The 25,020-nt window shown below is 39.7% G+C and overlaps 1 protein-coding gene across 5 annotated transcripts in view; it reads right to left on the bottom strand.

Moving 5' to 3' along the window:
* Positions 1 to 25,020, bottom strand: part of RC3H1 (ring finger and CCCH-type domains 1) — a 77,215-nt gene that overhangs the window by 21,356 nt on the left and 30,839 nt on the right. For 2 of the 5 annotated variants that reach the window (XM_065674162.1, XM_065674163.1), the window contains exons 3-19: positions 22,457 to 22,577; positions 20,874 to 21,113; positions 20,279 to 20,454; positions 19,211 to 19,411; positions 17,961 to 18,093; positions 15,121 to 15,239; positions 12,997 to 13,109; positions 9,476 to 9,757; positions 8,912 to 9,129; positions 7,143 to 7,519; positions 5,882 to 6,013; positions 5,151 to 5,303; positions 4,047 to 4,257; positions 3,248 to 3,338; positions 2,999 to 3,134; positions 830 to 1,000; positions 129 to 244 (exon numbers count right to left, since the gene is read on the bottom strand). In XM_065674162.1, coding sequence (XP_065530234.1) covers positions 129 to 244; positions 830 to 1,000; positions 2,999 to 3,134; positions 3,248 to 3,338; positions 4,047 to 4,257; positions 5,151 to 5,303; positions 5,882 to 6,013; positions 7,143 to 7,519; positions 8,912 to 9,129; positions 9,476 to 9,757; positions 12,997 to 13,109; positions 15,121 to 15,239; positions 17,961 to 18,093; positions 19,211 to 19,411; positions 20,279 to 20,454; positions 20,874 to 21,113; positions 22,457 to 22,577 — 2,990 coding nt within the window. Of the gene's footprint in view, positions 1 to 128; positions 245 to 829; positions 1,001 to 2,998; positions 3,135 to 3,247; positions 3,339 to 4,046; positions 4,258 to 5,150; positions 5,322 to 5,881; positions 6,014 to 7,142; positions 7,520 to 8,911; positions 9,130 to 9,475; positions 9,758 to 12,996; positions 13,110 to 15,120; positions 15,240 to 17,960; positions 18,094 to 19,210; positions 19,412 to 20,278; positions 20,455 to 20,873; positions 21,114 to 22,456; positions 22,578 to 25,020 lie in introns of all 5 variants that reach the window. The other 3 variants (XM_065674164.1, XM_065674165.1, XM_065674167.1) reach the window with 2 other exon arrangements.

The following is a 25,020-nucleotide window of genomic DNA, read 5'->3' as shown; positions in this document are numbered from 1 at the left end:
AATCTTTCCTAGTAGATGCTTCCACATCAGAGCTAGTGTGAGGCAGCAGATGTTATTCATATACCAGACCGTGACCCTGATTAAGTCCTTCTTCTGATACACAAAGGAAAGTTGAAGACCCACATTACCTGAATGTCAGTGCAAGGTCCTCAGCTGGAACCTTGCTTTGCGGTTCTAATTGTCCATTTTCTGTCTGTTTAGTGGTGCCCAGTTTGTTTTTTATATCCAGTGAAGACTGGCTCTCCTTTAAAAAAAGTAAAGAAGAAAAATTCTTTAACGTTATGTTAAAAGAGGAGACTTCATCCTTTAGGACCTATAATGAAGACCTGTACATTGAAGTCACTCAACATAACTCACAAAAAGCCGTGAGACAAGAAACAGACTCAGTAAGATAATGCTCTTCTTCTCAGGACACAGTATTTTCCAAAAGGAAGGGACGATTCTTGTAGCAACAAGCAAAGACCACAGACTAACAGCACACAGACTTCTGAACACTAGACTGCACCTGTAGCAGTTTTCTATGTTAAAACAGTCTAACTCATGGCACAGTGACCTTGGAGACAATTCACAGTTTATAACAAATTCATTGACACACTTATTTTAAAAATATTCTGCTGTTTTGTTGCCATTTGAAGAGGCTAGGTTTAAAATTCCTAGTAAAGAATCATCAAATAACTTCTCAGGAGGTTCTGAAGAATGAAGAGGTGAAGAAAGAGGTGGATGGCTCCAGCTGTGGTCATCCAGCAGAGAGCCTTTTTGCCACAGTGAAAGGGCTGAAGCCAGCTACATGTCTCTCCACCTCTTTGCCTCCCACCCCCATGGCACTCACCATGCTCAGCTCACGGGTTCTCTTCCCAATTTCCCTTTCCACCTGGTGTAGCTCCAAGCTCAGCTGTTCACTTGAGATCATCCCAGGCCACTTGGGAGGTGGCGGTGGGGGCTGTGGTTGGCCTGCCAGGGTAGTCGTCTCCCTCTGCAACAGCAGCCTGTTACTAACAGCCTAAATGCATAAAGCCAAGCACATACACAACTGAGCACACGACACACCAAGCACAGGAAGAGCACTAGGCTGTAACTTTAGATTATTGCTTATTTGCAAAACCAAGGCCTTCTCTTGCCATACTTAACAAGGTCCCACTTGAAATAGCTTCTAATACAAATTTAAACATTTTTTACACGCAGACAAGTCTTTTCACTTTTACACAAGCAGTGTTAAACACCTTTTAGTATAATATATTTCCAGGGATTCTTCCTATACACAGATCCCTTCTCAAAACTAGGATTAAGCACAAATAAAATGACTACTCTCACAAGCTATTTGTTGAGCAAAACGTAACAGCAAATAAACAAATCTGCTGTTTTAATTTACAACAGCAGATCTTAAATTCTACAGTAGAGCCAGAATTCTATTACCAAATAATATAAAAAATCTTGAGAGATATCAATATCTAATACATAGCTCTCTACTGACCCATATGAGGAAGGACAGGAAGATCGGGGGACAGGTACAGTCATTCAGAAGTTGCAAGTTACTAGCAGCCAAGTAAAAGAAGTAGTCATGTTTGCCACTCCAAAAATCTGCCAATCCCTGGAAATCAATTCTGTAAGTGTGCAGTCTGCATTTAAACATACTATCTCCTACCCTGCACAACCAAACATATGGCTGGTCTTCAAGTAGAAATTCTCATTTATTTGAGAAGCAAGCACAATAATCCAGTTCTTCATGTTCTGACTGAATGATTGATTGATTGAATCACTCTGAGTGATTGCTACAACCTTGGAACAGGTAAATCAATAAGGGTGGTGAGGCACTGGAATGGGTTGCCCAGGGAAGTTGTGAATGCTCTATCCCTGGCAGTGTCCAAGGCCAGGCTGGACAGAGACTTGGGTGACAAGGTTTAGTGTGAGGTGTCTCTGCCCATGGCAAAGGGGTTGGAACTAGACGATCTTAAGGTCCTTTCCAATCCTAACTATTCTACAATTCTATGATTGTAAGCCTCCTGGATTTCAAATATCTGCTTGCAGCTTTGAACAGAAGAGAAACTGAAAGCTGTTGTCATTCAAAATAACTGATTAGTTCTGACAAATTCAAATTATGATAGAATCAAAGCTCAAAACTCAACTATGTAGGATTTAACATTGACACAATTGCAGTAATAATGAGCAGGAGAGTCAAGCCACTTACAAGTTTTGCAGTTTTCCAATACTCTCTATTATGGCAGACATGCAAGATTTAAAACACTTTCTCCTTTTGTTCCCAAACAGGAGCACAAGAACACAAGTTATGCTTGAAGTAACTACAAATGCAGTACTATTTGTAATTGCTGCTGTGACTTAAAAAAAAGTAACAAAAGCTTCCCTAAAAAACCTCCTTCCTTATGCCTTGACATTTCTACCTTCTGTTTTTCACAAAACACACAGATTTCAACTCATTCTTTTTTAAATGCAGACTGCCATCTTTTCTCATGTTACAAGTGACTATATTTCTTTTAAGAGTGGAGATGTAAAACATTATGCTTAATTTCTAAAGCTAAGTATCTATATTTTTTTGACTCGTGGTTTGTGCTATTTAGGAAGAAACAGGTACAACACAAAGCCAAACATGAAACAGATGAAGGTCATTGCTTTGTGTACATCAAAATCAGGCATTTTCAATGGCAGTAAAGCCAAGAAGAACAGGTATCTGCAGCACAAGTTCACCTTTGAGTATACAGATGAACAGAGAGGGGCAGTAAGTGAAGAGAATGAAAGTAGTAAATGAGTACAGAGAGTTGATTCAAGTATGGCGTTGATTTGCACATGAAGCGCAGGGATGTTTCTGTTGCTAAGTAGAGCGCTTTATGCTCATACCCTAGTCTTGATGTGTGGCATCACAGAATTAAGTATCGTTACTGAATATCATTACAGTCACAGAAAGATCAACTAGTGAAAAGCAACTTTATTAGCTTCATCTCTCTCCATACCACCCCTCACCACTCTTCCAACGGCTGGTACCAACCTCTAGTCCTCGCATTTGTGTCTGCTGGCTAATCTGATGGTCTACTTGCTGCAGCTCCATGCGCAACTGCTGCTCTCTTTCAGCTGAGGGCAACTGTTTCCCATGACCAGCCACATCTGACATGGACAGTCTCTCCCTTTGGGATCAGAAAAGCAAAAATAAGGAGATTTCTAAGAAAAAGGCTTTATTCGGCAGGCACAGGAAAAAAAAAAATTACACAAAGGCAAAGAAAAACCAAAGCAGTCCTACCTGTCATTGAAACGTCCCTGAGAAGGTATATTTTGATGAGGAGAATATGGAGAGCCTCCCCAGCCACCATGAGTTCCATAAGGACTGTAGTCTGCCAGCGAACAGAAACAAAAACATGTTGCATTACTACAAAACTATCCTTTAAGTAGTTCAGCCAACACACAGAACTGGACAGACATTAGAGAATAATCAGAAAGGCCAGGCCGCTGAAAGTGAGAAAGCCTAATGTTTCTTCTACAATTCACCTAAAGAGAGAGATCATCTTCTGGAGTAAGACATACAGCCACATTACATGTGATTAGAAAATAGATGTGTAGAAAATAAACTATTCTGACTTTATTTGCTTTGCCTAACAGTGCACAAAGCAGTGCCTGCATTAAGCTTGCAGCAGCAACCACCCATGAAGTAGGGGTGCAGTAGAGTACTTTGCTATAATGGTTTTGCATTTTATCTTTGGGAAAGCAGTAAGTTTCTGGATTCTACTGCAACAGACTTAAAAGAAACCTCATCTCAACAGGACAAGCAGAACAAAGTAACTTTTTCCAAAAAGCAACAACAAATCACCAACATATACACTAGGTACGCACAAACCTGCCCTTGCAAGAGGAAGTGACAGCCTTTTTCTTCAGGCTTCTCAGTGTAGCCTTACCTAGAGTTATTTTTAGTGGCATAACACGTATCTCACCTATTTTTCTAAGACAAGAAACAAGCTTACAGGCGCCGTCTTCAATCTGAACTATACTAGTAGCACTAAAGAAAGCAGCAACAGACAGCAAAATCCAAGTGTAGATCATCATACCTGAAATGATAGATTTGGTGTTAGCTCCCTGAACTGCCATGGCCTGGATGGGACCAGAATTCTGATACATGGCTTTGGAAGTACGAGAGATAGCCCCAAATCTCGACACAGTTGGTCGGTCTCCAAATGGAATGAGGTCATCATCACCAGTCTCTGCTGCTCTTCGTTGCATATCTAATCGCTGGTCACGCATGGCTTTACTATCTACGTTCTAGACAAGATATGGAAGAGGCAGTCAAACTTATTCAGAAATGAGAAAAATCCCAGTGCTTTTACAAGTCGGTACATCAGTATAGCAAGTCTCAGCTGTGTTTTCTATTTCCTTCATCCTTAAACTAGTCTGCCTATTCTACCAGCCTATTTCTAGCTGTAGAGCGATGCTTAAATGTCAGTAAGAAACCAAATAGTCGTGATATTTCAGAATCCTATTTATTTTCTTCTACATTCATGAGCCCAATAATGACTTTTTTTTTTTTTGCAACACTGGCTTAGCAAAAATGCAGCAGTACAAGATAAGATCACAGCCAGACACCCACAGCTTCAGTGAATCACTGAATAAACACAGAATAGAGCTAGAAATTGCCCTCGAAAAGAATCAGCTTAGTATTATGTTACAACTAGGCTTCTCAAAAGCTTCATGCAAGTTCAGGTATTCATGTGGTCACAGTTCAGACAGTCTTTCAAGTAAAAAATAATAAAACCAGCAGTAATAATTACCTTAAAAGGATTTAATAGCAAAAAGTTACAGCATCTCCCTTTGACAGAACGCAACAGATGAACATGTTTAATTAATGAGCTGCCAGTAGAAAGTAATTTTGGATTTCAAGTAAGCATAAAGAATCATGGCAAAGTATCTCTTGCTCTCCGTGGCTTTAGAGTGGTAAACCTGCATCTATATCCAGAATTTTAAAACAGCTACAGAGATGTAGGACTATTTGTACCTTTGAAAACAAGCACTCTGCACACTTGCAAATGTGTTCGACTGCAGTGCACTTTTGAGCTTAAATACAAGCACTCCTGTCATCCTGGAAAGCAAATGAAAGAGTGCCTCCAAATCCACAAAAGTATCAACTTGGCTTCTGTGTTCCCCCACTCCCTACATACCGCCATCTCCACACTCCTTGCTGCCACAACATCTTTGGGTTTTGCATCTTTGGTTCCAATGTAGGAGCCGATGGTGTCACAGGACCAGGGAGAGTATTGGCTGTAGTCATTTCCTTTGTATTTCCCAGCTACCTTCAAATCTTCATCCAAGTACTGTACAAAAACAAAAATCTGGTTCTGTAAGTGAAGGGAAGAAGCAGTTTCACAGCCACCAGTACTTCGTTCAACAGCAATGAGCTTGAAAAACTACCAGGATTATTTTTTAATCAGTACATCACCATTTGGAATTGGGCCACAGCAAGCATGAAATGCATGAAATTCTGATCGCCTGGCTATACTCCCTGGGCTGACTGTTCACTTGGCCAGTATGAGAGTGATATTTTGACCTTGGCTAAAAAATAAACCTCCATCAAACTGTTACTTAACTATAAACATGTCAACAGCAAATGAAGAAGTCCAGTAACTGTGAAGACTACTTCAATTAATAAAGGTTCAAAGCTACTTCTTTTGGTTGCACCAGAGGCAGATAGTCAGGATAAGTAGCAGATCAGAGAAACAACAGCTAGCTGAGAAAATGGAGAACGCACCATAAGGGCTTCCCACCTAGAATACAAAATCTCCTCCCCAGCAGTGTACTGTTCTAACTTTGTTGTCTTCACCTACCAACACACAAATGCCAAAGTATTTTCCAAATATGCTAGCAAGTTATATTCTTGTCAAAATATGCTTACCTCCTCTGAATGAAAAGGATGAGGCAAGGTTGGTGATGGTGCAAAAGGAGGTGGAGAAATCACCTTCCTCTCTTCTAGCTGGGCCATGATCTCTTTCCTTCGCCGATGAAGTTCATCCAGGCTGGGATGAGGCTGAAATGAAGAGAGACATACATTAGAAAACTTGAAATACATTACAAAGTTTGAAGCATTAAAGCACAAAACTAGTAATTTAAAAAATGTTTTTTATCCAAACAAAATAGAGCAACCAGATACTTCTACAATGAACACACAGTATCACATACATGTTCCTACACTGGCCATACATGCCAAAAGCAGAGAACGTTATTTTGCCTGGAACTGATTACTCAACTAACCCAGTGATCCATCTTTAACACTGTCAATCTTTTAACTCACAGGTTGTTCAACATGAATCTGTGCTCCAACTTGGCAAAGTTTCCACTGAAACATGATCCAGCATGGCAGGTCCCCATTTCAGTTACATGGGGGGAAAGCAACAGAACTCTACAGATCATAACCTATTCACAGGTAGTTTACACTAATCATTCATTTTGCAACAGAATCAAACATCCCAAAAAATGTGCTAAACTCAAAACTGAAATCTATTAACTATGTAAAAATGCTTCCTGGACTCAGCAATAAAATTGAGAGCCTCCAAAATGAATGACAGCTATGTAAATCGAACTGTTCAGGACTCCATTCCAGCTGGTGATTTACCAAGACTCTTCTTTTTCTTTGTACACTTCTAGGAAGTCTTAAAGTAGAGGGAATTTAGAAGAGCAGAAGCTTCGGTTCCTTTATCACGGGATGCATGTCTGAATACGTATTTAGGCACAGAGGTGGTCCAGTCACAGATGAGCAGTACAAGAATGCACACGTAACCACTTCCACACACTGTATTTAACCTGCACTACAAAGATGGCGGCTTTCTCCAGTCTAATCTTTGTTGGGGAAGTCAGGACCATAGAAGACTTCCAAGGTAATTACAATGCTTTTCTACTCTGAAAACTAAGTTTGCTGCTTCCTTTGAGCACTAAGTAGCAACCTGCTCTTTTCCATATTAACATAATTACAATTGTAGAGTTGACCGGTAACTAAACTGCCTTCCAGTTTTTAATCAGCTTCTTCAAATCTACCCCTTCTTAAAGGCCAAACTTCTAATGCCTCGTAATCTCCATCTTACTACAAAAATATTCAAATTCTCAAGGAGTTCATAGTTTCTCTCTTAAACAACTATGAAATTGTGATATAAACCTCATACCCTGTGGCATGAAGGTCTGATCTGACCTAGATGTGGAGTCACTTGGCAATAACCCTCTGCTTGCTGGTATCTGTCTCTTGATTCAGGTATGTAGGAAGGTACAGCTGCTTGTGGAATTTCAATGGGTACAGGGCTTCCTCGGACAATCTCCTCTCGCTGATATGGCTGGACAGGGGGATATACACGACGACTGTCATAGTGAGGTGGGTATATGGGTTGTCCCATAGGAGGATACTGCTGCGGCTGCGTGTACTGCGGGCTCACCACACGATCCTGAAGGTAGGGTGGGTAATGGTCTAAATAAGGTGGACCAGGTTCAGGAACTGATGGAGGAGGTCGGACAAAGCGAGACATGGACTGAGTGGGATAGTAAACTCCTGAAAAAAGGCAAGAGGAATATAAAAACAAATCCACAAATGAGATAAGGTGATTATCACAACTGACCACAAAACAGAATTGTTTCAAATACTCCAGTCTACAAGTATCACTAAGACAAGGGTATAAATTAATTCACATTTGTTGTTTGCCCTCTGTCTAACTGGTATTTCTGCTAAAAAACTAACCACAGAGAAGCAAAACTTGATACAAAGCTCAAGTGACACAGCTCAACTATCTAAATAAGATACCAGCAAGGCATAAAGGTTACAGTAGCTGGAGAAAAGGTGGCGAGACTGAGTCTATCCCAGTCCTGTTAGCATGCCAAACAAATAACTCACTAGAATGTCTCTGCAGATTGGCATAAATGCTTTTAGCTAGGTAAGACTTAAAAAGTAAACTGAAGTTTAGCCTGTACATCTGCATCCATGCAATTAAAATTCAATTTGTCCCAAAATATCACGGCCACTGCCTGTGTAGAGAAACGGGGATTAATTACAATTTAAAGTTACCTAAAGATTTGTTCTACCTTTTGAACAGCAGAAAGGAATTTCACACTGTGAATCACTTCTAAGAACTAAGAAGAAAACTTCTAAGAACACACCCCTTAGTTACATGAAGATTTTAGTAAACTATCTGGGATCTCCTGATAATTAAAAAAATAAGCACAAACACGTGCACATCATCATCAACATGGGCATCAAGTTTTATGGACAGCTCAGATCTTAGTTTGCACACAAGACTCAAATGTAAGCTCTCCCCCCGCCTTCAAAGTACTCTGCAACCTTCTGAAAAATTGTGGTGCTCTCCTGCCCTCCTTCCTTTCTAAGGCTTTTTCTTTTTTCCACTTCTTTCAGTCTTTCATTCCCTATTTTTCCTTCACATTAACTTCACTTTATGTAATTTCTCTCTCCAAGCTTATGTTGTGTAAGGGTGTGCAATACCCTTCTCTAATTTCACTTATCTTTACCTATCGCATGCATATGCAGACACTTCTGAAATACTCACACGCTTTTCATTAAGGACGTAAGTACTTTTACTCCTCAAGCATAACCCCCTCTGCTGGTTAAACTCGATTTCCATTTTCCCTGAGTCAAACTGAATTAAAATTTACCATATTAGACTCCTGATCCAGCCTAGTTAGGAAGAGCTGAAAGAAAAGAAGCTGCTACACTGGATGGGTATATAAACCTCTGATTTCAACTGCATGGGCATCCTCAGTCAAGACATAAAAAGCCTGCCAATTTCCATTTTATTATGTCATCACCACATCAGTGCCTACAATCCATGTAACAGGTAAGACTCCAACTTGAAGGCTTAAAAACAGGAGAGAGTGGGAAGAAGAGTAAAATCAGTATGAAGATGAAAGACAGAGAGCTTGGTCTTAAACTTACCTTGTTGGTAGGGTGCTGGCTCAAATGGTGGGGCAGTTCCTCTAGGATCCTGATAAAACATATCTGCTTGCTGAGTATTATACAACTGAGACCCTCGTGGTACCATTTGCAACTGCTTGGTGACTGACACCGAAGGCAGATCTGTTGGTGCCCGAGCAGGCACAGGATGAGGGTTCACTGGTAAGGCAGAAATAGAGCTCTTGGGAACAGATTCCAGCCTAAAAAGTACAAAGATGGCACTGCTTATTAAGGCCTGATATAACACACTGTACTATAAGCCAGTCTATCCTCCATCTGCTGAAGGATTACATCACCTTCTCCAATTAAAATATACGCAAACAGTGGAGTTAACCAGTTTCATTTTAGCTTTAATTTTCTACTCTATTTTTTAATCACTTAAAAGCAAACAAACAAAACCAACAAAAACCCAAACAAACAAACAAAAAAAATCACCACAGGACCAAAAAAAAAAATCTTGTTCTGTTTCTTTTCTAGAAAATGGGTTTGTTTCTACAGCATATTTACACACACGACACTTCAAACAACAGTTAGAAAGACCCGTACAAGTCAGGAGGGGATCCAGGGGCACTGCTACTCAGATGGTCCATCTTCCCTGGCTTCAGAGCTGTTTCATAACTGGAGTCAGTCCCTCGAGAAATAAGTTGCGTCACTGTGCTGCCTGTTGATACAATTCCATTTGGCAGAGCAGTAGTTTTCCTATTGGGCAAGTCCACTCCCCCTTCCTCTGAGAGTATAGCTCCTGAAGGCAGGCCCACCTCATTTAGCTGGCCCAGGGAGGCACTCAGGGGTCTTCTAGGAACCAAACGCTTGTTCATTTTACGGAATCTTCAGAGAAAAGAAGCCACATATCAAAAATTGAAACAAAAGAATAGAGAGATCCATTTTCAATTTTTTTTTCAGAGATGCTACCAAAAGCATCAAGTTTTAATTCAAGTTTCCTAAGGCCTTGTGAGAGTATCTGTTAGACTACAACTTCACTGCTATTTGAACTGTTACTAGCAGTTTCGATCAGAACAAGAATTGATTTTTAATGACAAGTACACCAAGAATTCGCAGACACTTCACACAGCAAGGTTAAAATCTCACGTCCTGTGCATATATGCATTTCAATTGTATAGAAGAAAAACAAACCTAAACATCACATAAAATACTACCTAGAGTAACAGAAGCTTCAGAATAAGGATCACAGACTATTCAAGTTCATTTTATTCAGATGTGAAATTAACAGCAGAAAATTCAAGCGACAGAAGATGAGGATTCCCTTTTGCACCATTTGCCCAACAATAAGCCAAGTGTTTATTGCCACGTGGTATCTTTTAAAGCACAGTTTTTAAAATTTATGTTACTCTACCAATATACAGCTTATACCGTTTGCTTCATTTGGTAAGCAACTGCAGAGATAAACACTTCTATGAACATGCTGTAATTACAAAAATCTAACTGCTTCTCATGAAAGGCTGAACAAACATTCCACAAAATCAGCAGACTGACAGTATTGCAGCAGCAAAGAGAGCAAATTCCAGAGTTGAATGTCCTTCACTAAACATCCTGCCATTAGTTTAGGTATTAGAACATAAGTGGCAGGGCATATTTGTAGGCCTGAGTGCTCCTGCTGCTTATATTGCACAGTAAGAGGCTGTTTCTTCTACAGGATTGAAAACAGCACTTCCATTTCTAGCAAAGTGAGATGGTAATACAGACTAGGAAGGTACATATTACTGTAGAAAAAGGGGGCAGTTATACTCTATTGCCCACACGTACAGCATTAACAGCAATGCAACAGAGGCAAAAAGTTTATTGTTGTTGTGGTTATTTTGGTTTTCAGATGTGACTGAGTATGGAGTCAAAGTATAATCTTGCTACATACATTTGAGCTGTTTGTTTCACTAGTTCATTGATTATCTTCTGGCCACCTTCCTAACTTTCCCAGTCTCCTGGCTGAATTAATCTTTACCACATAATCAAACTGTAAGTTCAAGCTACAAAGTGTTGACAGTGGACATAATTCAGAATGTATTTAAAGGGAGTAAACGAGCCAGGCTATCACCACAATAAAAGCACTTACGTATGGATAGACTACAGCTTTCTTAACATATGCTGCTCAGAAGTTGTTCTGGAATCTCATGCCAGCTGTGCAAGTCAGCTGGACACATGGAGGTGAGTGAAAGTGAACTCCCCAGGCTGAGCTCACAGCTCTACTTTGGTATCCTGCTCAGTATCCAAATCAATCAAGCAAGTGTGCAAGGCAGCAGAAGGATGTTGGGAAGCCATTGCCATGTTCTCCATACCATATACTTCTGGACATCCTCATCCCATTAGGTCTCTTGGAGGCACAGTGTCTTATGGCTCCTGACTCCCTGGAAGGCTTGCACACAACTTGCGAGATCAGTACTGGCCACCCCTGCCCATTCATTCAGCTAGAACAGAACAGTATGCTCAAGAGATACAGGCGCATGTGTTATAGACACCCTTTCACTCAAAGGTGACAGGAAGAGTTTATGTAGCACCCTCCATATATAAAAATATAAATTTTCAGGGCTGCTATCTCAATTTTTCCAAAAAATTTTTGTTGCTGTCTCCACACATGCAGGACACAAAAATAATCTAAAAATGTAATACTTGCTTATGCACACTGGGTCTTTTTCCTTTGCCAAGGGGGGAATGAGCTGCTGTTTAAACAATCAAAATTATAATTTGCTATCTAAGTCACTACCACATAGTTCTCCATAACCTTCCTGCAAGCGTGAAGCTGTATATAATGAGACACACACAGGAACTACTACATAGCAACAGCAATTCATATTATTCATACTAAACATTTTTAAAAAGGAAGAACACTAATGCAGTATCTACTCAAAGAAATTAAGCAAAGATAAAAGGTACAAGGAAGAATTAGCACTCAGAGTTACACAACCACATAATACAAGTCAGTGTGGATGAAAAAAAAAAAAAGCCTCTTACACCCACAAAGCTGACAAACAGTCCTCCTTGATGCAGACGATTAGTTCAGAGGTACTAATACTGACTCACCACCCTTGTTAACCATCCAAACCAGCAGTACCAGTCTCCATTTTTCTAACACCATGACAAATGGGGAAAAATCCCAACTGCTTCTGCAGAACACAAGTATCAAAGTCCTATTCTCTGTTAATATGAATAACTGCCTTTGTCATTCTAACACCACATGCTCTGCTCTGTTTTTCTTCCTGTTTTGCTTATGCACTGCATGCTGGCTATACAGCCAGTAAACTGCCATATTAATGCTTCAAGCTTTAGACTACGGAGTGGAAAAAGCCTATATACCGTGTCCAAACTTTGGAGTTTTCTTCTGATTATTTTCTTTGAAAGATGCGAATTCTTTTAACCCCAAAGCCATGTAACAAGTTACACCTGCTACATAAAACCCATAGTATTTATCTCTTTTAAATCTTAAATAATCCATCTCACTTTAAAAATAATTAAAATGACCTTCAGAACAGCAGTGGCCTGCTCTTGAATGTAGCTTATTTACTGCAGATTTTGTATGACCGCCATTTTTTAACTCTTCAGCAATAGATGTAATCACTGAGGTTACTGCATGTGCAATCTGTCAAGAAGTTTCAAAGAAAAGCTGTTGCTGAAAGAAAACTTGTGATGCACATTTTTAGCTTTATGGATAGCCCTAGCAGCACAGAAGAACAAGAGAACTCCTACATCTGGAAAACTGCCAGCAACCTAACTGAATATAAAGGCAAGATGAGAAGTACATACACATAAGTGACCACGATGGATGCAGTCAAACAGCATGTTTAGTCACACTTAAGAAAAACAGCCCACCTCCAAAATCTCAAATAACACTTGCATAACCATCAAACTTTCAGAGATGGATTAATGTTGAACAAAGCAAAATATCCTATACTTAAGAACAGTTGAAAAACCTGAGATGACTGTTAGGAGTTTTTAATTTAATTTCCTGCTAATGCAACAGACAAGTTATGCCTCCTCTTGTCATTCCTAGATACGATAAATAACTCTCAAGATGAAACAAAAACTGGATTTATTTTTACTGTAAGAGGTACACTTACTTTTCTAGCTCCTCCTGTGAATGTGCAAAGGTGCAGCTGGCCCCTCGAGGGCATCCTCCTCTCTGTTTCATGTCTCTGCACATGTATGTCTTGTACTTGCTGTGCTGAGGAGGCTGACAAGGTTAAAGAAACCAGGTGAGATACCTGAATATAAGTGTGCTTCACCAAGAGCTGAATGTATCCTCTTATTAAAGGTATAATGTTTAACTGTTGATAATTCCTTCAATTTAAATGTTCCAGAAATACCTATGGTGAAGTAAATGACTGGAGCAGTATTTGTGTCTCGGTCTTCAACAGAACTAACAGATTCAAGAGCAGATATTTTGACAACTAAGTCAGTACCAGGTTTTTAAAACATTTTAATTCGAATTCCTTACAGAAGCTTAACTGGAACACAGCTGTACGTTTCAGGACCCACTTAAGTGGACAAAATTGATATAAACTGAAAAAAAAAAACCCACCCATGCTTAATGAGAAATTGCCAAATATTCATGAAGCTTTGTGGCAGTTTATAAAAAAAAAAAAATACAATCTGGTCAGTTGCTCTTCCTTTGATTTTTGTTAGCTCAAGACAGCACTTTTCTGAGTATCTTTATCGAGAGTTACTCTGAGTTACTTTTCATGGAATTCCCTTCCACCACTCCCTTTGGACTGAAAAGGAAAAAAAAAAATCCCTTCACTATCTACAATGATTATTTCTGTCAACAGCTGAGGATGCAATCTTACTGCTACACAGATCAACAGGGTATAGGTAGTTTTATGTACCTCTCTTCGGTTAAGTTTTCCAAGAAACAGTGACCTACTGCAATCTTGCTCTCTGCATGAATGCCCATTTGCCAGTCTCTATATAAACTTTGACAGAGTGCCAGCGGCAGTTTCAAAGACATTTGAGTCCCTACAGTTTTTGCAGCAGAGTTAAATCAGAGGCAGAAATACCCTATCAGAGTTTTCACCGACGGAAAAGTCTATTGCTTTCTGAAAAACTCAGCCAAAAGATGTAAATCTGTAAGAAGCCATTGGAAAAGTGATTTTTTAGTTTCCTCCCATCTACTGTAGCAGGAAGAGATTTTAGGAAGGGAGTACATAAGCTGCACAGCCTTATACTGGCCACCACTGCCAGCCAGCAAAACTCCATGCAAGACTCAACAGATGGCCCCTTTCCCACTTGGGAGGCCTTGGGGTCCCTTCCAAGCGGCACAGCATGTACCAGGTCTCGGCAACAGTCTGAGAAGAACAAAACCTCTCACTATTTTTCCCACCCTGATTTCCACTTATGTATTCCTACTGCTTTTCCTTTTGCTGGTTAACAGTGCTTATTACGCAGCCCAGTGAATGCGAAAAGGTAAGCTAGCATAAATAACTCACTATAATTCTGCTTCTTTTTTTGGCAGATGTAACCTTTCTACTAGTTGGGCTCCCCGAACTAGCTCTCCAAGAGAAACAGTGCCAAAGCAAGAGAGGGAGTGTTAATACATGCCAGGCAACAGTGTCAGCAGCAGTTAGCATTTCGATTAACTTAGCTATACAATGAAATGAGATCAAAGGAACATGTGGTAAGATAATTCTGATATAGGCTAATATACATATTTGGCAACATCATTCTGTTTCTGAAACAAAAGAAGCTGTTTCAGAAATCTGGATTGTACCTTTATATGAAGTCTTCCCAAATCTTTGTTTTAGAGACCATTAAGGTATGAGAAAGCTTAATTTCCTTAACACAGCCATCTGGCTGAAATGTGTCACATCAAAACAAACCCAAGAAAATTCCCACAGATCATAGTTCTAATGTACCCTGGCTTCTCTTCCCCATCCTCTAGTCAGGAGAGTTGTTTATTCATCCCCCTAAGCTTGCAGCTGGATCAGACTATTGTCTTTTCATCCTAGTGAGCTGTGCAAATTAATGCAGCATGTATTGGGGGGTACATTGTCTCGATTTATTTTTGGTTTGGTTTTGTTCCCCCACCCCCCCCACTTGGTTTATTTTTTTGTATTATTCAGCAGTAATGTTTCTAATTCAGCTCCTCGTCAAAACAAATCTCTTCAGATGACATTAGGAAACACCTACTATTGAACACAGCCAGTAATGTTCAGGGCAAAACACTTCCTAAACCATTTAGCTTTTACCTGTTGCTGATCTGTTCCTTTCTTGCTGTGATTCTGAATATAATCAACTAAGCCATGAACCACAGTCCTCACAGCAACTAGTCCATTTTTCAGCTGTTCCCATGTTGGAGGTGGAGCATCTATTGCATTGACAGCAAAGAGAGAACATAAAAAGTCAATAGGATTTTCCAAAACCAGGTACAAGGAGATCAAAAAGATTTTATCAAAAACATGTAATGAGATAAAAAGCATTCACAGAATCACAGAATCACAGAATCCCAAGGGTTGGAAGGGACCTCAAAGGATCATCTAGTCCAACCCCCCTGCAAGAGCAGGGTAACCTACAGTACATCACACAGGAACTTGTCCAGGCGGGCCTTGAATATCTCCAGTGTAGGAGACTCCACAACCCCCCTGGGCAACCTGTTCCAGTGCTCTGTCACTCTTACAGTAAAGAAGTTCTTCCTGATGTTAACGTGGAACTTCCTATGCTCCAGTTTACACCCATTGCCCCTTGTCCTATCACTGGATATCACTGAAAAAAGCCTAGCTCCATCATCCTGACACCCACCCTTTACATATTTGTAAACACTGATGAGGTCACCCCTCAGTCTCCTCTTCTCCAAGCTAAAGAGACCCAGCTCCCTCAGCCTCTCCTCATAAGGGAGATGCTCCACTCCCTTAATCATCTTTGGGCCTCTGCGCTGGACTCCTTCAAGCAATTCCCTGTCCTTCTTGAACAGAGGGGCCCTATTTAGGGGTATGTACAGCTTAAATGATAAAGCTACCTATAGACTCAAGACTGAACCATACCAAATACCAAATGAGGCAGCAAAACTATTATTAGCATGTCAAATTATTTCCTTTCACCAGAACTGTCATACCTCACAAGAATTCCAGAGTAAATGCATTGTACAAACTCCACATTATAATGAAGACTGAAGAACCCCTCCCCCCCAAAAAAAAACCAAAAAACCCTCACATACAAAAAGCAACCTCACAACCAACCTATTAACACCAGCCCAACAAAATCAGCACAAAAAATCCCACAAACGACAACAAAATAAACCAGGCTGAAAATCCCTCTTCGCATTCAGACTCCTGTAGGTAAAGTCATTCTTGTTCAAATACCATCACTGGCCTATATCTTTCAAGCACAGTCACTGAAAAGCAACAGAAATTGATGCCTCTCACATGAAAAAAATGTCACAAGCAAATCTATGTAACAGACCACCATCTAACATACAGCAGTGTGGATAAATTGCAGTCTTAACTCTACAGGGGCGCTTGTTTTTCTAGCCAATTTACTTTTCTAATCATTAAATCTGTACCAGCAGATGACACTCCCATCCTTTGCCTACACACTGCTGCAAAGCACAGGACCTCAAAGTGCCTTTCAACATCTTTAGTATAATTACATTCCATTCTGCTCACAAGGACTAAGTTGTTCCAGAGGAACTTCAGCGTATCTATAGAACAGCAGGGCAGAAACAAAACAGCAAGTAAGAGGAACATCAAGATCAGACTTGCCTACTGGAACTGAGTGAGGCTATTAGTGATTCCAATTTATGTATCAGTCTTGGCTAACAAATTTACAGTAAATACACAGTTTTAACGCTGACGTGTTGATCTGGGTAGAAAGGACTACATCTTCTTTAACTGTGAAGTACCACTGGTCCTTATTTGAAGGGTAAAATTTTTTTTCCTGTTTAAACAAACAGAAACGAAGAACTACAACTGTTATTCTCCTGAAGCCATAGTTCAAGCCTTCACACTATTCCGACAGAATTTTTAAAATCAGTATTAATAACAGGTATAAACCAAAATTTCTGCCACAGCACTCCCCATTCTGCCCCTTCCTCTCTCCATCAGGTGATCCATCCTCACAGTGCTGCTGACTTTTCCAAAACTTCCATTTTTCTCTCCTCTATCAACATCTTAGATTTTATTTCCCCATTACATTGTCTCCAACTTAAGTCCAGACTTTCACACCTTTTCAGAATTACGTATTAACAAGAAAAATACTAAAATCCCTGTGATAACAAATCTTTTCTTGACTAGATTAATTTTTTTGCCCAGCTTCTGTCTATTCAAACTATCAAAGTTCTACTTTGGAATCCAAAATTATTTACAGAGAAGATGCCTTATGATTTTAGGCTGTTTCTAAGAGAGCCTTCCAAGCACGATGTTTGTAGGCTAGAGACCTTTGATTAAAAACTAATACACAGAATTCCTGAAACAAAGATCAAGACAAAAATATTAGATAAGCTAATGGAAACCCTTTGTTGGGCAAGTGATTTCTTGAAGGCTTCCCCTAATTTGTAAACAAATTATTTGCTCCGGTAAAGAACTGAAGAGATAAAGTTATCCTGGAGTGACAGCTAAGGCTCTGCATTAAGAACAGTGATTCTATAAATCTTCCGGTTGCTTTTCAAACCTTGTTTCAAACAGCAACATGTGTACCAAAAAAAGGGGAAAAGGAGGAAGGTAAGATTGCCACTATCCCCCTCCCCCCATCCCGAGTTAACACTGCTCAATATGAAGTGTAGACAATGCAACCTCACAGGATTACATGTATTTAATATCCTCATCTATGCTCACCCAGTGCTATCAAACAAGCAAGCTTTTCTCAGGGGAGTAACGAAATTATTCCTGTCATACTTTTGAACCTATTTTAGTTTCAGAACAGTTCAGTTCCTCACACAGATTACTGCTGTTCTCAGGCTGGTTATGAGTACCACTCAAGAATCTTAAGTTCATGAATCAGAGGATGTTTCCTTCAACTTACTGAAGAGGTTCCAGTCTTCTAAGAGAGTTAAGCTCCTCTTGCTAAGAGGTTTTTATAAACCATCTAGACTTACCTGGACTGGGATCGATATTTGCTAGGAGCTCTAAGTGGGGTCGAAGGCGATTTAGGTTAGCTGGATCTCCAGTCCTCTGAAGAGCAATAGTTAATTCCTGAACACTCTGTGCAAATGAGGCTGGGGTCTGCAACTTAAAAAAATTATAATAATTAACTTTCTACAGGCAAATTGATCCTCATGGTTTCTGAAGGCTGCTCCACAAGCTCACAAGAGCTATTTTCCAAAACTGGGTAAAATGTGTTTCACATAAGCCCATTTCAGTCAGCAATTTCTATTAAATTCGTTCTCTGGTATTAAGGACACACAGTTCTTTGACACTGCAGGTTAAAATTCAGCTTTAAATAGACAAAATAAAGCCTGGTATTTTTTCTTACAATATAACCTCTGTGTTGTGCTGGCACCCAGAAAAAAAAAAAATAAATTAGAAACCATTTAATTAGATTTCTGAAGAGTCTAGTATCTCCAATCCTCAAACCGATGAGTTCACACCCTGCTTTAAACTGAGTAGAGCAGACAATAATGAGTAAGCTGCTTGAAGGACAAAGACAACTAGCAGTGTTCCATGTACTAACATCACGCAACTTCAATACTTAAAATCCTTTAATTCTGCCTAAATCCTTCAGGAGATTTCTGGCAAGACACCTGAAAAGGGAGACAAAGGCATACATACACAGTGGACCAATCTCAACAAGGTTCCATTTTCCCCACCTAATTTAGGCACTTACATGTCAGTCTCCTATCTTAAAAGCCTATTTATCCTATGCTCCCTCTAAACAAAAAGACATCTGGGCATTTCCAAAGGCGAAGTAATTTTACTTAAGAAATGTGCTTCTACCTCTCTTTCACGCTTCAGGTATAGACAGGGGTCTGAATTATCCTTTATTTTTTTCAATTTACGCACTAACTTTCTGCCTGGAAACATGAACCATTAATCTCTGTTACTAAATTTGCTGTTATCAGCTGTTCAGAAAGGACATAGCTCAGCTTTGTAGCTAACCTTTATGGCTTCCCATGTGCAGAAAGAGGTAACGTTGAAAGAGGTGGCAGGACAGCAGAACGAATGAGACTCTAGGTTACAAATATATACACTAGTTACTTTGAAAACCAGCATGGCTGAATTAAGAGGGCAAATTATTAATGGGTAAGGCAAGTACACACATAGCATGGATTTACAGATTGTGCCCAAGCATTTACATCTAGTACAGTTGCAAACAAGTTAAGACTGGGCTGATTTTAGGTGGCTTTACCTTGTCAATGATAGACTGCATGTGGGATTTGTGAGACTGGTCTCCGTACAACAGTGAGGACCACTGATCTGGTGCAATGCGTAAGCCTGCTTCCATGGCTATCTGAACTATCTGGGAATCATGTTCCCTTCTCAGAGCTTCGTAAGTCCGAAATTCCTCCTTCAGTTGCATCAGAGAGGAATCCTCATCTCGTTTTGTCACCTAGTGGGAAGAAACAAGCCAAATACAAATACGATTAAGCAGGATAATCCAGAGATTATGTAAAGTCCAAAGCAAGGGAAATCTTCAGTCAGCAACTAAGTTCATTTTCCCCCAGACAAAACCAAACTATGACACTATGCAGTGAATGCTAGTTGCTACTAAAATTCCTTCTTCATAAACCAAAACCTCTATGAAATGGATACCAAATACAATTTACTGAAACCCTGACCCTGATACTGGTTGAAGTGTCACACTTCCTAAATGACTTGACAGTATCCACACCTTACTTCTCCAGTCAAGGTATTTTGTTTGTATTGCAGAATTTTATTTGAGGGTACAATCAGGAGCAACAAATCATTTTTTTTTTCTCCTTGTTTAGCGAAAAGTGTATGACATTGAACATCTAGGAACGGACCATTAAATACTGTGAAGTACATTAAGCAGCTTAAATTCTCTTTATACAACTCTAATATCCGAGAGCCTCTTATTTCTTTGTTTCTAACTGCATCACCACTCAACAGAACCAGGGATTTTCCAGCTTTACACCTCTTCTAGAGAGACAGTTACGTTGACTTACATACAGGGTTTGTTATCTATTGTCTGCATCTATTAAACTTGGACAGTCAAGCTTTACAGTTTGAAGTTGCTATTTCAGCTTACATTGCTATTATAGCTGTACAACAAAGAACTGAATGACAAAGAGCAGCTGTATCTCCAAAGAAGCCCCCATCTGGTATTTAATGAATAATACTTTCTGTAACTACACATATTTTCAGGTACATTTAATGTTATAGGACAATGGAAATTGAGACTGAAAAACCAGTTTCCACAGCTTTATGAAATCTCCAAGCAGAATCATCTTCATACCTTGAAGCATGAGGCTCTGTAAAGAAGCTGGACAACATGCCCAATGCTAGTTTTAGAAGCCTGAGGAAATCGTGGCTCTAGCCTCTGAACCACAAAGAGAACCAAGACCTTCCGTGACAAAGCAGATCCATCTTCCAGAGCCAGGAGAACCAGCTTTAAAGCCTCCTCTTGCATTGCTGGTGGGGAAGGGGAGATGTAAAGAAAAAGACACAGAGGATAAGAGAAGACCAAGAAAGATTTCTGCACAGTTGTTTCCCTACAAGTGGGACACCAGCTATAAATGAAGGAAGCCATGTCCAGTCATTTCTAGTAACCTTGTTTTTTCCAGAAGGGTCTTACTCCTCAAAGAATAACAAGCAAGAAACTACTTTCCATTTTATCTTATCACTAGAATAATGTTTCATAGAATACTTGCAGAAGAACTAAAAATACAAGAAAGTCTGTGACAGCAGCCCAACAGAGATATCATTAATTCTGAAGGCCTACTATTAAAAAAATGAAGCCACTGACTAATCAAATCACTCAGGCAATTTGACACCCATTTATCAATCCTCCTCAATTCTAAATTGCTTCCAGCATAGAAGTAGTTACCTACCTGGTCCAAGGAATTGGCACCCTCTGGCTCTCACTGCAGCCCAGAGGTTGGAAGAAAGCTGCTGAGGATTTTGATGCTGAAGAATGAGCTCTGTGACTGTTCTTTCACCAAGAGACCGTGCTGCACGCATAGCTCTGATTCGCCCTTCTTCCTCCACTAGCTGGCAATGAACTAAGGTCACAAGTTTCCTTTGCATGGGACGACTTAGCACGCTCTGAGTAGTACTGTTAAGACCCACACCTTGAAACAAAGTGAAGCAGAAAAAAAGAAGTAATAATTAACTACCTCATATCTCCTCTTATTGCACCAGCCGTGAACCACGGTACTGTAGATGCACAAACTTAATTCTCCTGAAGTCCACTTTATTAAACGTAACATTAGAGAATGCATTTCAGAAGTTCATTTTTGTCTTTTTTATTTTACTCAGCACTAAAAGCAAACAGTTCCTGGGAGTTGGCCTTCCCATAGGTTTAAAGTCCTGTCATTGACTGATTTGGCTTCCTTGGAAAGTCGAGTCTCCAGTGAATTCTTTCCCCATTATTGGCAGTCTGTCTTGCACCCTCCCATATGGATTTCCCAGGTGTCATCTCGACAGTAGAATCATAACACAGTCCTTCCCTATATTCATGAGCTTCACAGATCACTGCTTTCTTCGACATTTGTCTGTTTTCACAAGACAGTTTGTCGTCTATATTTGGTATCTCCACTGCTTTGGCCAAGCCAAACAAAACATGCATGTGAGTTCAAGTTAATCTAGGTGATGCTTAATTATGCGTGAAAACTGTGGTTCTCAACCATGCTGGAAGCCACTAAACTAAGCTAAAGAACAAGTGACTCACTAGACATATGGCTGTCATACCAAGTTCATTTGATAGCACAGAGCCTGTTTCTCGGACCATTTCTACTCGGTGATAATGCAGTCACACTGTACTGGTCAGAAAAGCTTGAAACAGCTTTTTGTAAAAATTCATTTTTGATAACCTGACACCCATGATGCTCATCTCTACTATTTGGGTTGACAGATCTTCTAAGTCCACCATATGCAATACAGGTAAAATCCATACTCTTGAACCCAGCACAGTTTTGCTAAATTACAATTACTCATATTGACTCAGCTCTTGTATGGATTTTGAATAAAAAGATTACTACTTAATTTCTGTTATATATCCTATATGCAGTAATTTTCTTGGTTCTCTTTAATCCTCCTCTACAAACAAATTTCATTGCTACAGTTATCTCAAAGCAAAGGAGACCACAAAAAAAAAGTTACTTATTTTTACTTACGCTACAGAGGTCAACTCAGCTTACAAAGTTTGTCTCAACTTACTATAGCACAGCCAAATACCTCTGCCTAACACCTCAGCCTTTTCTCAGTATTATTTTTGACATGACACCTTTAAATTCCATGATCCCCATCCCCCTCTGTTGGGAAAACATAATCTTAATGCTTAAGAAATTTGTTTCAATTTGTTTTTAAACTAGGTTTATATCCATTTTACAAACAGACTAATAATTTGGCTAGTTTGTTTTGCATCTTATTTGTTTCCAGCTTTCATTTTCAAACAAAACAATGCAGGAACTACCTCTTGCGCTGCTGAGTGGTTTGAGGTACAGTGCCAGTTCTTCCACACATTTCTTGCCCTCCTCATAATGCTTGGTATCTTCAGCTCCACTACACAAAGTAATTGGCTGCTGCTCAGGAACCTGAAAAGAGATGCATGCACATCTACAATGAGTACCTGTAAGCAGCAGTCTTATTTGCAAACACTTGTTAATAACAAGCATTTATTGTTTTGTTCCCCATCTGTATTTTTTATGTATCAGTAAGCACTATTTCTGCTTGATCAGTGAATAAATTAAAAAACAGAAACAAAAAAAACCAAACCAATGTAAATGAAGACAAAAGAATTTACGTTCAGTAGACTTTTTATGTAGTGGCTGAAAGGAACTAGAAGCAGAAGACTCATTCCTCAACAAAAAAACTACACAAGAAACATTGCATTTCCTTTAACTACAAACTTTGACTGAAGTAACATACATATTGAGGCATCCCCAAAGCTGGCTGGCCAAAACCAACCAACCTAAAAAGAAAAAAAAAAATAAATCAGAACAAATCAGATGAATCCTGGTTCGACCAAGTTACAGTTACATTCTTTGGTGGTTTTGGTTTTGTTTGCTTTGCACTGATTTGTTTGGTTTTCTGCTTGGTTTGGGTTTGTGCGCATGTTGGTGGGGTTTGGCGGGTTTTGTTTGGTTGTTTTTTTTTGGGGGGGGGGGGGAAGGAAGGGGCTGCTGGCATTTGTTTCTTTATCCAAGCATTCCTCAGAAATCAGGATTTTTCAAAGGGTCATTGGACCACCCTTCCCCACCAGTTACTTTTTTTTTTTTTCCTTCTCATTAAATTCTTGAAGCTTTAAACAAACTTATTGGGTGCAGTATAGCACTGTACTAATGTATCTCAACATCAGTATTCAGCAAGCAACTCAATATATGAGAATAGAGAACTGGATGTTCTCAGAAGACTAAACACTGGCACCTTTTGCATATGCTAATGAAGTGCAAACAAATCTCAGACTTCAACTTCTATTTCCAAGTCGATCACTATCCCACTGGCGATGACAGCATGCTAATCTCACATAGCTGCTTACAGGGACCAACCCAGACCCTCAATGTAAAAGCAGAAGCCTTTAATGCTTGAGTTAAAGACAGCTACAAACCCACTAACCTTCATGTGCAACCCAGTCATGTGTAGAGTAGCATTATGATGGCAGCAGCAAATACAAGCAGTGAATATATATAAAATTTATACATACACACACATACATATATGGTTGCCACCATCAATGTGGACAGGGGCTTTCCTAACAGTATTAATAGAAAGTAAACTTTCAGTCATGTGATCACACTTGTACAATGTGACACACTTAGATGACTGTGCATGCTAAGTTGCCCATGGGACACACACTGCAAAATAAAATTACTAGCTGCATAACTCTTCTTTTTACAGCAGATGACCAAAATAAAAAAACACCACCAAAAAACCACAAAACCAGTACCTGAGTATAAGATAATCAGCTACAATTAAGAGAGTTGACACCACTCCAAAACTAACATAACCAAGAGAGTCTGGATCAGACATTGCCCTTTTTACTCCTATCAAAGGGAAAACCAAACCCAAGTTTAATCACATCAAGACAGCAAGGTTAGCCTGGATGCTTTTCCAGACTGCAGTTAGCTTGTGAAGTTCTGGGGGTTTCTTAGTTTTGTTTTAATTTGGGGGAGGGAGTGGTGGTTTTTTGGGTTAAGTTTTGCTTAGTTTTGTTTGTAAGCAAGAAAGACTTCAGGAAAAGGAGATTTTGCAACTCTATCTTACAGTGGTCATCCATAACTGTTGCAATTGGACTGGTTTCTTTGGGCTTGGGAAACAAAAATTAACCCCTTCAATATTTGCTTTCATGTTAAGAGAACAGTCTGCCTCCTTTTCAAAGCCACTGCCACTTCAGCAGTCTGCTTCTGTCTGGGAAGTTACAAAAGCAGAACCGGCTTTTTGATCAAACAACATGCATCTTATGCATTTGTGCTGAGACAGACACTACACAGTCTCTGCTCTATTTACTGCTGTGATTTGTTTTGTGCAAATTTCTATTTTCTCCTGCAAGCATTCAATCTGGCACCAGTGACAACCCAAAATACATCTACAAAGTTGCAACAACGCCCAGCATACTAAGAGGGCTTGGAACAGACATGGAACGGGAAGCTGCGTTCAAGCCCTGGATTTTGATCCTGAACTAAGGTAGGTTTAAAACACAGTCACAACAGCAGTCTGGAATGCCATACACAGCACAACTCCATCAGCAAGACACAAGGACTGTCTAAACAACTAACAGAAAGCTTTGCCCTCCCCCAAGAAAAAAACTGGCAGAGGAAATACTCCAGGAGTTAAGCTATTCAACACTGTATCTGCATATGACTCCCATTTCTTCTCCTTGCAAGAGAAGCTTCAGTGTAAAAATTTGACTTGCACAGCAGTACTGTTTGCAAAATGAGCCCAAAAGAGATTAGAGTTTATCTTAAGCTGGAGCAAGTGTAGTACTGAACAATAAAACAAGATGCTTATTTTGTGGTTTCAGAAGTCTTCAAGAGAAGA

The sequence above is a fragment of the Lathamus discolor genome, chromosome 3, assembly GCF_037157495.1.
Source record: "Lathamus discolor isolate bLatDis1 chromosome 3, bLatDis1.hap1, whole genome shotgun sequence".
Lineage (NCBI taxonomy): Eukaryota > Metazoa > Chordata > Aves > Psittaciformes > Psittacidae > Lathamus > Lathamus discolor.
The sequence above is the reverse complement of the archived record's forward strand: the minus strand, read 5'-3'. Positions and strand labels throughout refer to the sequence as shown.